The sequence below is a fragment of the Plectropomus leopardus genome, chromosome 12 (genome assembly GCF_026936395.1).
Source record: "Plectropomus leopardus strain MGB_pleo_1.0 chromosome 12, ASM2693639v1, whole genome shotgun sequence".
NCBI classification, from domain to species: domain Eukaryota; kingdom Metazoa; phylum Chordata; class Actinopteri; order Perciformes; family Serranidae; genus Plectropomus; species Plectropomus leopardus.
Genome location: NC_142187.1, coordinates 15,031,287 through 15,046,090, shown reverse-complemented (window position 1 = coordinate 15,046,090; position 14,804 = coordinate 15,031,287). Strand labels below are relative to the sequence as shown.

At 39.1% G+C, this 14,804-nt stretch overlaps 1 protein-coding gene across 2 annotated transcripts; it reads left to right on the top strand.

The window, feature by feature from the left end:
• The first annotated feature begins 1,072 nt into the window (after positions 1-1,072).
• On the top strand, positions 1,073-13,993 carry septin2 (septin 2). Of its 2 annotated transcripts, none has more exons than XM_088085222.1 (13): positions 1,073-1,226; positions 2,960-3,001; positions 3,925-4,039; positions 6,725-6,811; positions 6,948-7,071; positions 7,317-7,451; positions 8,129-8,246; positions 8,537-8,638; positions 8,836-8,981; positions 10,525-10,647; positions 11,735-11,795; positions 12,505-12,601; positions 12,799-13,993. In XM_088085222.1, the coding sequence occupies exons 2-12, from the start codon at positions 2,978-2,980 to the stop codon at positions 12,589-12,591; spliced, it is 1,122 nt and encodes a 373-aa protein (XP_087941348.1). In that variant the 5' UTR covers positions 1,073-1,226; positions 2,960-2,977; the 3' UTR covers positions 12,592-12,601; positions 12,799-13,993. The 2 variants fall into 2 exon arrangements, with proteins under 2 accessions (XP_087941348.1, XP_042353263.1); XM_042497329.2 differs by having other exon boundaries at positions 1,074-1,226; positions 10,525-10,608.
• The last annotated feature ends 811 nt before the right edge of the window (positions 13,994-14,804 follow it).

The following is a 14,804-nucleotide window of genomic DNA, read 5'->3' as shown; positions in this document are numbered from 1 at the left end:
AGAATCTCCGCTATGTCTTCTTATAGAAACATAAACAAGTGCAAGGCAAATAAAATTATATATATTAACCATGACATATTAGAAAATAACATAAAATAGATAATAAACTAAATAACTAAATAATGCAGGCAGTCCATCTTTTGCCACGAGACAGTCCTTCCCATTTCATTCACAGTTCAAACATATGAAAGTGCTGCTTAAGGACACTTTAACACATGAAGACATTTCCATTACAGTCAGTTAAGGCATTAACAGTTGTGACAGGTTGTTGCAAAGTTCTTGTATTGGTCCATATTTTTCTGCTAAAACTACTAGAGAGGAAAATAAGGTTTTTAGTTCATTTTTAAAAGATATTAGTGAAGGTCTTTGATTTTTCCATTTACATGTATGTATATGATATTTTCCCATAATCATGATAATATTGATCGTGTCAGATATTTCTTTAGCGGTGTCATTTTTGTATATTAGGATTTGATTCATATCAAAAGGTGTGATGTTCTCTATTGTAGAACTTGACCAAGTATGCAGGTTCTGCCAAAATTGTCTCGTGACTCTACATGAATAGAAGAGATGTTCAATAGTTTCAGGTTCCTCCAGACAGAAAACGCAGGCTTCGACCTCAAATCCAAATCTTTTTTTAAGAGTTTCTGCTGCAGGGTAATAACTATTAATAATTTTATATTGTACTTCTTTTACTTTTGGTGGAATTGGCCATTTTAAATATTTGAAGTATTTATCTGTGCTACACAAAACGTTGTTTATTCTAATTTTTGCAGTTTTAGTATAATCATGAAAAAATTTACACTTGAAAGCTTTTCTAATAAAATGGTTGTTACATTTTCTATCACTAATATGCAATTGGTCAATTTTTAACTCTGGTATGACCGCTTGTATTCTTGATTGAGAGAGTGTGTTTTGTATTAAATGTATTAAAGCAAGAGGTATTGCTTTGCATATTCTGCTGAATTCTCTATAAGAACATTGAACATCAAATTTTTCTTTAAAGGTATTAAAATGTAAGAAATTTCCATGGTGTATGGAGATGTTGCTGTGCAGTGTTGGCCTGCTGCTCTCCTCTCGCCCAGTGCATTGTGGTCTGTGTGCTAAAGGAAGCAGCTGCAGCGGAATCTGAAGAATTTGAGGTGTCCGCCAAGTCTAGTCTTCATCGTCGGCTGGTCTCTCTGTACCTCCATCTGCACTATAACACTCTCTGCGGCCACACTGAGGTAACACTGCTTATTTCTCTAATTCATTACTTATTTATCACTAATTTGAGTCAGTGCTGGCGGCATCGTAGGGTTAAACCTGCGACGCTAACATTAGCTAAAGTTAACATCCTGCGGGAGAAGCTACTCGGCTAACGTTAGTTTTAACGTTACGCTAAGCTTGTCTTTGTACCGCTTCACTGAACAGCTAGCGATGGCTGTTAGCTCGGTAAATAACTTTGATCTGGACTCGTCTACAAGAAGAAGAAGAATCACTGAATAGCTTGTTTTCAAAGGCAAATGTTGGTATCAGTCACACCCACTGGGTTGTTCGTGTTACCGTTATCATAGCCGCTGCTAATTAAGCAGCTAATTCCCATTGTAATAACGGTAGCTAAATAGCTAACGTTAAATTTAAGGAAATGGGCTCGGATGTACGTTTTAGTGAAAGTTACGTATTTCTCTGTTGAATCAAGTAGACATCGCATTTTACATTATCTCAAACTAGCTTTTAAACTACCCTGGACACATATATTCGGCTCATGTGCTGTCAAAAATATGCATTTTATTCCATCCTAATACTAAGTGCTATGGGTGTGTTTTAGACCATTTCAGATTATTGACTCTAGGAGCTACGAGAACCAAGATTTTCGTGTAAGGAGCTAGACTGAAGAGCAAGACCGAAAAGCAAGTTGAGGGAAAAAAATATTGAAGAATTATTTTCTTAATGATCTCTCAATTACTTATCCATCAATGCAGTGCCTCGTTAATTATTTTTGGTGACACCCATTCTACATATTATAAGATATCTAGTAGTTAAAGTTGTAGGTAACTGGACTTCAGTTTGTACATAAAGAGATTTCTTAATTATACTTGTTTTCATTGTTACATTAAAGCTCTTATAAGAAACCATTAGAAATACGACAAAGGTTGTTTGTAGTTCTGGGTCAACAGATTATCGGCCCTGCCGATAAATGGAGCCAATGTTTGGCATGTTGACTACTATTTGTAGCTGTATTTTATTTTAATGATTGCTGTATATTATGTTGAACATTTCAGTTTGGATTAAACATTTTCTAAAGGCAAAAGAATTTAAACAAAGTTTTGTGTTGGGGATTTTTATATTCGAAATTCCAAATATTGACAAGGAATTTAAATTTTTATTTTAAATTGTATTGGTTTAGTCAGTCTTATTAACTACTAATAATCGGCCCTGACAAAACCAATATCGGTAGACTCCTACTATTAAGAAACATTTAATGAATGCAAGAAGATTGCTTGTAGTGATGTGTTGGCATGTGCAGTTTTAATAGCAAAATCCTCTTTTGCAGTTATGTTTTTCTCTTTACTGTGATATGAGTGTTTGAATATAACACACTGACTTAACCACAACACCACAACCAGCTCTCAGGCTGTAAACATATGATGCCATTTGGGATTAATAGCATCAGCATGGCTTAATCCTCAAATAATAGCTTTATAGTGGGATGCAGCTGTAATGCAGCTATCATAGCAGGAAAAGCATTTTTTTTTGTGGTGAGACACAGCACTCTCACAAGCCTCTCAGCACAAACCAGACTTCCTGTCTCTCACACACTCTCATAGTCAGGCCTGTAAGTGTGCGCCTTAATGAATAAGGTTCATTTCAGAAAAGGTCCATAGATACCACAAGAATTATAGCAAAATTTGAGTATCCTCAGGGTGCTTTAGTAACTTTCTCAGTATGTAATGCAGCTTTTCGTCTTTTCTTTCAGGTGTAACAAGGAGAAAAAATGTCTCAGGCCGACAAAATGAAGGTGAGTCTCGGCAAACAGAAACCAGATAATACATTTGTACCGCTGCTGTTCGCAGTATGCTACTTCTGCTTCAGTGACTGTCCTTCTCGATTAATGGTGAAGCAGTAATAGTGAAAAGAAAGTAAGCTTTGTGTGTAATATGCCCTTAAAATCTTAGGATACAAACATTGAGCCCAGACCTTTTTTAACTGAGCATTCTCATGTGTCGTTTCAGTGGAACATTTTGTGCCTCCGTGCTTTTTCGCACATTAATTTTCTGCTCTGTGTTGCTGTTAAAAACACAGATATTAACCTCTGGATGTCGGTTAGGTCACTCAGACATATGCTCTGTGTGCTGCCCGCCATCCTTGTGACTCACTGATATAGCTGTATGTGGGTTGAAAGGCCCAAAGGCAGAGCCAGAACACACTGCTTATCAGGCTTATCAGTCATGACCTTTGCTGAAAGCACGGGGAAGGGAGGGTTCATAAATCTTGCAAGATTGTGTGGCCAAAATGAGCAAACTAAATAAAGAAATTGTACCCTTTTGTATTCGATTTGACATTGCCATTGTGTGGATTGTCACAGTTGGCCTACTTTTCATGGGACGCACTATTTGTAGAAAAGGGCCGTAAACAGTGGAATGATGGGTGGACGTTTTTTTTGCAAACAGACGACAGAGGACTCACCGTAAATATCCTGGCTGTTCATGAACAGATGTCTCCTCGGTGGTTTCTACTCTAGCACTAATAACTGGCTGTCATGTTATTTCTACAATAATAGTCAAACCATGTTAAACTTAAACCTGTTTTGCAACAAGAACTTGTTTCAACTGAAGTAATACTTATGTGTAAAGCTGTGTTCTTTCATCCTGAATTTTAATGTCACCAAACAAGGTTTTCTTAAAAATAATGACACTCCTGTTTTTACTTTTTTTTCTACAGCAGGGCCAGTTCAACAACCCTGAGACCCCAGGGTACGTTGGATTTGCCAACCTGCCTAATCAGGTTCATCGCAAGTCCGTAAAAAAGGGATTTGAGTTTACATTGATGGTGGTAGGTGAGTGTGTCGTCTCTTTTTTCCAGGCCTTTTCTCATGTTGTCATCATGCAACACAGGTTTTATTAATTTGGAAATTATAGTGTATCTCAGTGATAACAAGCTTCATGCTAGATAGTTAGAGTAAAGACGAACATTCGAGGAATGTGTTTTATTTATTTTTTTACTTGTGAATTTGTTTTGTGATAAACTTATGATAGGATCTTGGCAGTCAGCCTGCAAAATGTTTTGTCGATTTGCTTAGTTTCTTTTGTTTGTATGCTGAGAGTAAGCACAGTGTTTTCTCTTTAGTAATGCATAGGTGTCATCTAATATGCATGAATGCTTTTGGTCTGTACAAAAAGGCAGATGTCACGTCAGTGTAGTTGCTCAGCTGGTGTCAGCGTAAACTCTTGATGTGAGCACTGTGACTGTGTGAGCCTCCCTGCTTGTTGGTAAGGGGGGAGGGTAGAAGCTCCCCTGAACGCTGCTCATCCTTTTGCTTTAAAATAAACCAGAGAGGAATGCAGCCAGCGGGCCTCGAGGGATTGATTCACACAGTGGATGAGGCCTGCTGGTCCCTCTGCTGCAAGAATACTCATTGAGTGCTTATTTAACCTTCTGTGTGACTCTGGTTCTTAAATAAATCAGTGTTTTCCTGTGCAGTACTTGTAGATAGTCGCAGTTCTCCCCCACAGATAGAAATAGTATACTTACTATATTTTTTTTTCTTCTCAGGATGCATCACTTTCTATTCTTGTACTAAAACACTTGAACTTTTTTTCTCGAAAGTAACTCCTCCAAATGCACCTGAGACTGTAGTGTATTTAATGTTTGTGTTGATTAAAATTTTCCATGCTAGACTTTCTGGGAAGTTGCCAGATTAAAACGTAGTAAAGACTTCTACAAATCTTTTGTCATGGCTTTGGTGGGAACCACCGTAGCAGCATTCCTGGGTAAAGCACACAAGCTTTAGGTTGTTTACGTCTCAGCATCTGTAACTCTGTGACTGTGAGACATGAGGAAAGAGCTTCATATGTCTGTTACATATAGTTTCTTAAATTTCCCACACTGCTGTTGCTCAAAGCTGTACCAGATAACTTTTATAAAATTAGATTTTTGTCTCATATGTTGAAACTGTCAATACATCTGCACAGCATTACATGACATAGATCTGTGTCTTAGCTTCTCATTGCATGTGCAGGAATCCACAGCACGTAAAAGACAACAACCAATCAGGACCCAGGAGACTCTGAACGCGGATGTCAATCATGTCAATCACTGCCCATGAACTGTGGTCAGACTGTCAAACTAGGCAGTGCTGACCAAATATGAGTCCTGAACATTCTTTTACTGCACTGCCTATTTCTTACCTGAAATGTTTTCAGAAACATATTTTAGTGTACTGTTTAGCTGTAGAATGAGAAAGTTTGTGACCTGGCTGCCATTTAGAAAACAATTGAGCTGAAACCAAGCACCGTCCACTGGCTGGTGTAAACGTTCTCATTTAACAGCTAAACAGTACACTAAAATATGTTTCTGAAAACATTTGAGGTGAGAAATTTAATATTTGATCAGTGCTGCCTAGTTTGACAGTTGGACCGCAGTGCATGAGTCGTGATTGACATAATTTAGAGCTGCATTAGAGACTGCTCCGATCTGATTAGTTGTTTGATGTGCACTGACATAGATTCTAAAAAATGCTATTAGAAGCACCAGGGGAAACAGGAATATGATCTTTTTTTCACAGATGATTGTACCACTGTGTGGTTGTAGTGACAGTTTTAGCAAATGTGACAAAAAGTTACTTATATAAAAGCTGTAGCTTTAAGCTAAACTGCTGCTGTAGTTTTATGTTGTAAGGTAGTACGGTATACTGTCGTTTTATGGATTTCTCAGACAGAAATGAGACATATGGTCTGTTCGACTCAAACAGTGCTCCGTGAGTCTGCAAAAAATCTGAGGAAATATATTTTTAGTCCGGCACAAGGATTAATCCCAGTCTTGGAATCGGGCCATCAGCTTTTATTTTTAAACTTCATCACTCAAACTGTGGATGTTTGATTGTCCATCCAACTGTCTTGTGTGCACAGTAGCTCTGCACATATTGGTGGTATAGAGTCAGTCTCAGGGACAGCCAATCAAGATTTTGTTCAATATATATTGTTAGTTCCTACATAATCAGACGATATTAGCAGAGACATTCAAATAACACCACTTTTACGAGTATTTAGTGTACAATTTCTTTAATCCAGTAAGTCGAGCAAGAAGAGGAAATTCAGGTTCTTAGTTCTTGCTGCAAGTGTTTGTGAGAGTGAAACTATCCAGTGGTTGACGAGTGTTCACCTGAGTGCTGCTGACTGATTATAAACACTTCCACTCTTTCCGAGGCTCTAGGGTTGTTTAATCAGCCACCTGACACTGTTCTGGGAAAGATTAATGCTGAAGTCAGATTTAGTGTCATGTATTTCCGTGTGGTGCACGGCCTCCTGTGCGTCACAGGCTGATGTCTTGTTTCCTGCAGCACAGTGAGGATCGCCTTTGTTCTACTCATCAAAACTGAGCTCTGTATTAAAAGAGGTTTGCACCAACATGAGCCTGACAGTGCTTTAGTCATTTTTTGGCAGTTTTGTTATATTAATGTAATGTTTCTTTTCTTCTCATACTGATGTTGACAGATTATTCAATTTTTCTCTGTTGTCTAAAGGTGAATCTGGACTTGGGAAATCCACCTTAATCAACAGCCTGTTCCTCACCGACCTTTACCCTGAGAGAGTCATCCCTGGAGCAGCAGGTCAAACAAATGCACTTTATGACCCTTATTTATAAAGCATTTTGTGAAACCTATGTATTAAAAGCACATAATCGTAGACTGACCCAATCTTTACTTGCTGTTATGAGTTCCTGGATTTTTTTTCTCCGTCTAACAGAAAAGATAGAAAGGACGGTTCAGATTGAGGCGTCGACGGTAGAAATTGAGGAGCGAGGAGTGAAGCTCCGTCTCACTGTGGTGGACACACCAGGATATGGAGACGCCATCAACAGCCAAGACTGGTATGAAATATTTTTAGGTTGTATGTTGATGAGGAGATGAGGTGATTTTAAATTTAAATTACCCAGTGTGATCCTAAACAGTGATGAGACACAGTCAAAAATGTTTGCTCTAATATTTTAAGAATTTATTCATCTGGGCTAATGATTCTAGTATTTAGTGGATATGGTACTGGTATTAATTAGTTTTTGCATAATACTGTGATACATACTATATCTTTAATATGAAGTATATTTTTCTAATCCAGTTTCAGCACCATCATCAGCTACATTGATGACCAGTTTGAGCGCTACCTCCATGACGAGAGCGGTCTCAATCGGAGACACATTGTTGACAATAGAGTTCACTGCTGCTTCTATTTCATCTCTCCGCTTGGCCACGGGTGAGTTCTGCAATACATACCTAAACACTTACAGACAGGGCTGTGATGATAGCTGAAAGTTGTAATAAACATCACATACTCTTACACTAAAGTTGTAAAAACGCGCAGTGTTCTCCCTGGCGTTATACTGTGGATGTAACTTCAGTTGTATGAGTATGAGAACTGCTAGGAGAGGAGAGGGAATGAGACCGAACCCTGGCAAGAGAAGTGACCGTCATAGTTTAAATAAATGCAGCTCAGTGAGGATACATTTCATACACCAGTCTTCTATAACACGCGGACCTGCAAATTCACATTCAACACACACTGAACTGATAAACCAGAGAATTATACCGACATATTTATTATGCATATGTGCATAATACTCTGTGAATATAGCACCAAGTGTGGGTGGGGGTACTGTAAAGTCCAAATGAAAAACTAAGTGTAATTTTCAGGGGCAGTAAATCACCTAACTGCAGTGATACTATGCTTATTTACCCGCGGTAAAAAAAAAAAAAACATAGTCAAATCCCTGCTTACATGGCTTTTCAGTTAGCCAAATTTGCACAGAAGTTTCTTTCTATTTTAACAACCATATTTATTATGCCCTCTTCACTGTCTGATTTTCATCAGTACTTTTTTGAATTCTGTTGTCTCTCTTTGAACTGGTGCCTGTCTGTTTCCTGTCCTGTCAGCCTGAAACCCCTGGATGTTCAGTTTATGAAGGCCATTCACAATAAGGTCAACGTGGTTCCTGTCATCGCCAAGGCAGACACGCTCACCCTCAGAGAGAGGGAGAGGCTCAAGCGCAGGGTGAGGACAACACAGTCACCCATTGTTTTGGATCTTTTCAAGTTCCTGAAATAAACGGCAGCTATCATGTGCTCATTATCACTGCTGTGGCCATCCAGTGTATGAAAACACTGTTTGTACCCAAAGAAACAATGTCTAAAACCAAAAGGCAGATAAATAACAGTGAGACAGAAAGAGTCAAGGCAGAGTAGTGAGAAGGGCAAAACAAGGATGTCATTTACAGAATGTACCACTACATAACTGGTAATAAAAGGGTGATAATAAACCCGTGTTTTGTCTTTTCGGAAAAGATTCTGGATGAGATTGATGAACACGGTATCAAGATTTACCACCTTCCTGATGCTGAGTCAGATGAGGATGAGGACTTCAAAGAGCAGACAAGAATCCTCAAGGTAAACTCTCCTCTCTTTCAAAACTTTTCATCCCTAAATGAATATTGCTTCCTTAATACCAAACTTGAGTCGGTGTATTTTTTTAACCACAGCAGCGTAGCAGAAGAGTAAAAGAAGGCAGCTTTGTATCCTCTACTAACATTGGTTTAAAGTGTTGTAATTATTTATGAACCAATTACACTACTCCTCTTTTCTAGGCCAGCATCCCTTTCGCTGTGGTGGGATCCAACCAGCAGATTGAGGCCAAAGGGAAGAAGGTGAGGGGCCGCCTGTACCCCTGGGGAGTGGTGGAGGTGGAGAATCCAGAACACAACGATTTCCTCAAGCTGCGGATTATGCTGATGTGAGTGGTAGAAGAGGCTTTATCCCTCTGCTTTTCTTTTTTCCTTAAAATGTTAGTGATAAGGTTGTCAGGTCATATTAAAAGCTACTGAGCTACCAAACTTTGTATAGTTTTGTAAAGTTATATATCAGTTTTCCTACAAATGCTGCAGGAAGAAACCATAGCTAGCTTATGGAGATTGTTAGTTTGGCGGGATGCCTTTAAACATAATAAAAGCATGGCTATTTTTTGTCTAGGAAGCTTACTAACTGAGTGAAATGACCTGGAAGTGTTTCGTGGGCAGCTATGATAAGACCTGGTCAAATTCTCTTAACGCTAAGGAAGAGAGCTCCAATGCTTCCTGTCTTACGTCCTTTAGCACAGGATACATTGGACCATCATTTATCAAAGGAAAGGAGATAATGCTATCCCGCACTTCCTCACTGCAGCAACTTTTAGCAACAGCGCACCATTTGGCCGTTCATGAAAACAAATATGTCTATCACGTATAAATTAAACAGTTCTTTTAATACAGTCGTACTAATTTGGATGCATGTTGACAGGAGGAAGAGTGTAAACAACCGTACTCAATGTGCCAAAGTTTTCAGACGCATTATGATCTGATCACTCAGACCATTTCAGGAGGTGGTCTGGGACGCGTTTGACTTCATATCTTTTGAAGTGTAACCGCTAATACGTCCTGATGCGTCCTCGACTAAGGACTGCGTCAGCAATGTAGGACGTGGTGGTTGTTTTGGTGACACAAAAAAATGCTATTCATGACTAGGTTCATGTTAGCAGTAACATGTAGACAGTAATGAAACCTGAACACAAATGGTCAGCTAGAGACACATAATAGATAGAGGTATGAACAGGAATGTGTCTCAGCTGTCCATTGGTGTTTGGATCATTAAAACACATATTAATACCTTGTATAAAAAGGCTGTAAGATGAGCCTTACGTTGTTAACCTTCAGACCCACGTCATTAACACTCACCACTGTAAGTTTTCAGAAGACAAAGACACAAATGATTGATTCCAGAGGGGGAATTCAATTTTGTCACTCTTTTGTTATTCGTGTTACATACACACAGGTCTGCAATACACATAAATGCACAAACAGGACATGCATTAAATGGAGAGACTTTAACTAACAACCCCCGGTTCCCAAGCCTGGTCCCACAGGACCGAGCTGCTGCTGTTCCTTTTTTCCTGGTCCTCATAAATTCTCCCTCACATCTGTCTCTGACCTCAAGACGTTTTCCATTGAGGTCAAGGAAAATTGTTCAGGAAGTAATTTTTTTGACTATTGGACCACCTCCCAAATAAGCCCCTGCCAATAGCTTTTTTTTTTTTTTAGGAGTAGCTTACAAGAAAACATGTAGCCAAGGCAGTAAAGGAGAGAGGTAGATACTGACAACACTGAATAAAGACATTTCTCATGTAATGCTGCACTCCATCACCAGACTGCCTCTGCCCAGGACTAAAAGAACAGATTTTTTTTTTTTCAAAATGACAGTGCAAAGGGTATTCATTGGCTGTTGACTTTCTCACAACTCCACAGCACTCACATGCAGGATCTACAGGAAGTGACCCAGGACCTCCACTACGAGAACTTCCGCTCGGACCGCCTCAAACGGGGTGGCAGGTTGTCCTCCCATGGTTACGTTCTGCCTCTGTCTCCTGCGTACGTACTTGTCTGTCAGCCTGCTTTTCTGCACCTCCCCCCCACCTCAAACAGCTTCTGATAAGACGTATATAATTAGTACAACACAGAAATGTCACAGTCAGTCAGTCACATGTGCACAACAGACACCACAGATGTTCCAGTAATAAAAACCCAGCGGAAACAATCGGAGCTGTGTATATGGAAGCTGAGTGACAAGATTAATTCATGTGTAATGGATCACATTCTTCCAGTTAATCTTGTGTTGTTTATACAGTAGCATATTGTTGAACTGGTGTCATTCTGTAGCTCTAACTCATCATTTTGCATGTCCTCTACATCAGTTAGGCCGTGGTCCCCAAGCAGGAGTAAATTTAAAGCTGCGGGCCGTAGTGGGTTGTGGTTTTTCATGGTTAGTTGGTAGCTAAATGGCATGTGTAGTCTGAGTATCTTTAGAGGTCATAAGCAGGATTACTGTGTGTGTCATTTAACATAGTGTGGACATATCATCATTTAACCCTCAATGTAGACCCAAAAGATTCTTTTAGACTTTCCTCCAATGCCAGCCCGGGATAAGGCAGTAGCTTTCACATTGCCTCGCCATCTGTCCAATGATGGCGGTCTGGTCTTGACTTGTCCAATCCCATGAGTGGACTGTTGGAGGTACTGCTGTTTTTTTTTGGTTCATTTGGGGGAGGTAACGCTGTTCCCCTCACTCTCACTCTCGCACTTGCTGCTTCTCTCTTGAATCTTCCTGCTTTCATCTCTTCGTAGTTATTTGTCGTAGCTGCCCACTTTTCTCTTCTGCAAAGAAAAGCTAACCCACTGACCCCTTCTTCACCTTCTCAGTGTGGCTTTTGTCATGTTTGCCTCGTGCTACTTATAATGGTTCAGTGTGCACTCTCAGGCGTGCACACAGACACAAACATCTCTGCTGACTCAGATGTTAAAAAGCTATATATAAATAATCACATGGTGATTTTGCATTCCTAACATCCGATTGTGCTTTTTAATCAATGATTATTTGTTAATTGGCATACATGCTGCAGAAATATCAGAGGTCGACTGTTGCATTTAACTTCAAAAGTAACTAGTTGTGTTGCTGCAGAAAGGGACCGGAGCCGGAGGAAATGGACAAGGACATGATCCTCCAGGAAAAGGAGGCTGAGGTGAGAGATTTCAGCCACTGCTCCTTGTTATTTATTTTTTTATTTATTTAACGTTATCATTTTGTGGGTGAACTTTTCCTTTAAACGATAAGAATAATTCTTTCTGTTTTCTGTTTTGATCTCATAATACCTGTGTTAAACTGGTAAAGGATTCAGGTTCACAGGTGGTTTCTCTTGCAGTTGTCCCAGTCGTTTCTAGACAACGAACAACTGACAGACATTAGTGAGACACGTAAAATCCAGATGTTTAAGGAATTGTGGTTTGTTTGAAGTGCGCAGTGGTAGAAGAACTCTTCACATCCTTTATTAAGTAAATGTACAAATACCACACTGTAAAAATACTCTGTTGCAAGTTAATGTCGCATATTGAAAGTTTAGTAAAAGTAAGTAAGTATATTCAAGACTCAGATGTCTACCAAAATAAATCAACTAATCATTACAGCTACACTTAAATAAACTGTAATCTAATTTATAACAAAACATCATATTCTTTAAACTGTTGTTTTTATGCAGAAATCTTAATCTGTACATTAACAAAAGCGTTCAGATAAATGTAGTGAAGTAGAAAGCACCATATTTTCTTCTGAAATGTGGTGGAGAAAAGTATAAGGTGCCATGAAAAATGAAAAATGTGCTTAGTTAAACTGCACCACTGGAAGGTGGGGTTGTTGTCTCCCTGTTTAACGTGTTGACGTTCTGTGTCGCGCAGTTGAGACGAATGCAGGAGATGATTGCCAAGATGCAGGCCCAGATGCAGAAGCAGGGAGACGGCGAGGGAGACAGCCCCCATGCGTGAAAATGATGTGGTATGAGAAAGACCCACAGATACACTCAACACTCACTCTAATGCAGACACACTGCTCACACCGCAACAAATGAGACACCTAATTTCCAGCTTTTGTAAATTAGACTCCTAAATGAAACTGCGTTATCTGTGATTTTGGTCCTCTGTGTGTCCGGGCTTAATTTTCGTAACCTTTTTTTTTTTTTTTCTCCTCTGCAGGTATTTGAGCCCGTGCTCGAGCTTGACTTGAGAGAACGTGTAAAGGGTGTCTGGTTTTTGACCCGTACTGCTTGCCACTATTTTTATTCCAATCCAACATGGGATATGGAGTCATTTCTTTTTTTTATACATACAGTCTAGTATATTCAAACAGTATTATGTTTATATATTTTCTCACGGTTCTTTTTCTTTTTTCTTTTATTTTGCCAGTTACTCAAATGAAGTCACGTGACCCATCTTTAAAAAAATGGTGGCATATATCTTTGATACAGACTGTTACTTTTGCCATTTTTTGTTCCCTTATCATGTTTTTTTTTTTTTTGCTATTTAGAAAACCAAAGTACTGCTGCTTGTATGAAGTGCTTTTAGTTCTAAATCATTTCTCAAAGCACGTGCTAACCTTCGCTCTGTGAAAGAGCTTCATTGGAAGAGTGAGAGAGACTGAGGTGGAAACTAGTAGCAGAAGTAGCTTTTTGCGCCATTGTTATGCCATAATCTCAATATTCATTGTGTCAAGAGAAAACATGTTTTTCGCTGGTTTAGAAGTGACCGCACAAGCTGTCCATTGAAAAGTCCAGTGTTGATCATATTATCATCTGCATGCAACTCTCGACCCCGTCTGGTCAAATTTTCAGGTGAATTTTCCCTTTAGTGCTGTGCTGGGATCAGCTTCATCCCTCTACTGTCCAAATCGTATCCATTGGTGCAATTCTCAGATCAGTGTCTTTAAGTACAACAACATTCAAGTGTCATTAAGCTCCTTTTAAGTTTGATATGAATAGAAAACTGTGACCCGTGACCTCTTACAGTCTTCCTGTAGACCTGACAGATGAAGGACATGCAGATCAGGTGTGATGCCTGTCTTTGGTGCTTTCAATCAACTAGAAGTAATTCCTGTGTAAAGTGAAGTCATGTGCCAGGGAGCGTTAACTGTTTTGTGTTTTCATTGATGCAGTGAGATTTAAGAGGTAATAACTTATACCGGTCCCAACTGCTGAGTACTTTGTGGTTTCCATGACCACGGAGGTTAATAGTGACCCGATGAGGTCAGCGTAGCCAACGTTTCCCTCACCAGCCAAGATGTGAGTTCTTGACATTCCTCTTTGTGCTGTTTTTATCCAATATTAAAGCACCAAATATTGTTCTTGATGCATATATTGTAATAAAAGTTTTATTAAACTTTATTAATCTCTAATGTGGCTGGAGCCTTTTTTTTTTTTATGGATATATCTTGTCCAGTTACAACATGCTGAGTCACAGCATGAAGCGTCTCCTCACTGCTTGTTTCAGTGAGATTAATTGCCTGTGACAAAATGACCCTGTCCTCGCCAACAGGGCCTCAGTAATTAGAGTACAGTGTGTGTAGGAAGGTTAATTACCCGAAACCTCATGCTTACAAGCTTTTTTGTGGTTGTTAAAGAAGAGAACACGAAAATGGTAATACCGTTATAATCCAACAATTAATAAAGGAAATACATTTAAAGGGCGGCTCACCCCAAAAGCAAAAACACATATTTTCCTCTTACCTGTAGTTTCCTGTTACCTGTAGTAATTTTAGACTGTTTTGTTGTAAGTGGCTGTGTGTTGGAGATATCGGCCGTAGAGATGCCTGCCTTCTCTAAGATATAATAGAACTTGGCTTGTGGTGCTCAAAAGGGCAAAAAAACAAAAAAATGTTGAAAACTCAACAGCAATTTCTCATTTTAGAAGTCATGACCCTGTTACTCAAGATAATCCACAGACATTGTGAACAGTTTTATGTAGGAACTATTTTCTTTACAGTCAACTGCATCCGCCAACCCAATCACTGCGCAGAAGGAACACCAACACACACCTAAACAATCTAGATGTTTAGTTACTGTGAGAGGCATTCAGTATTTTTTTTCAAAAACAATGTGACCAATTATTTTAGTATTTAACAATGCAATGTCAAGAAAATTCAGAAATCCCCACTCCCCACATCTTGGTATTTCAGACCTTTGAAAGATTTATTTAAGACATTTTCA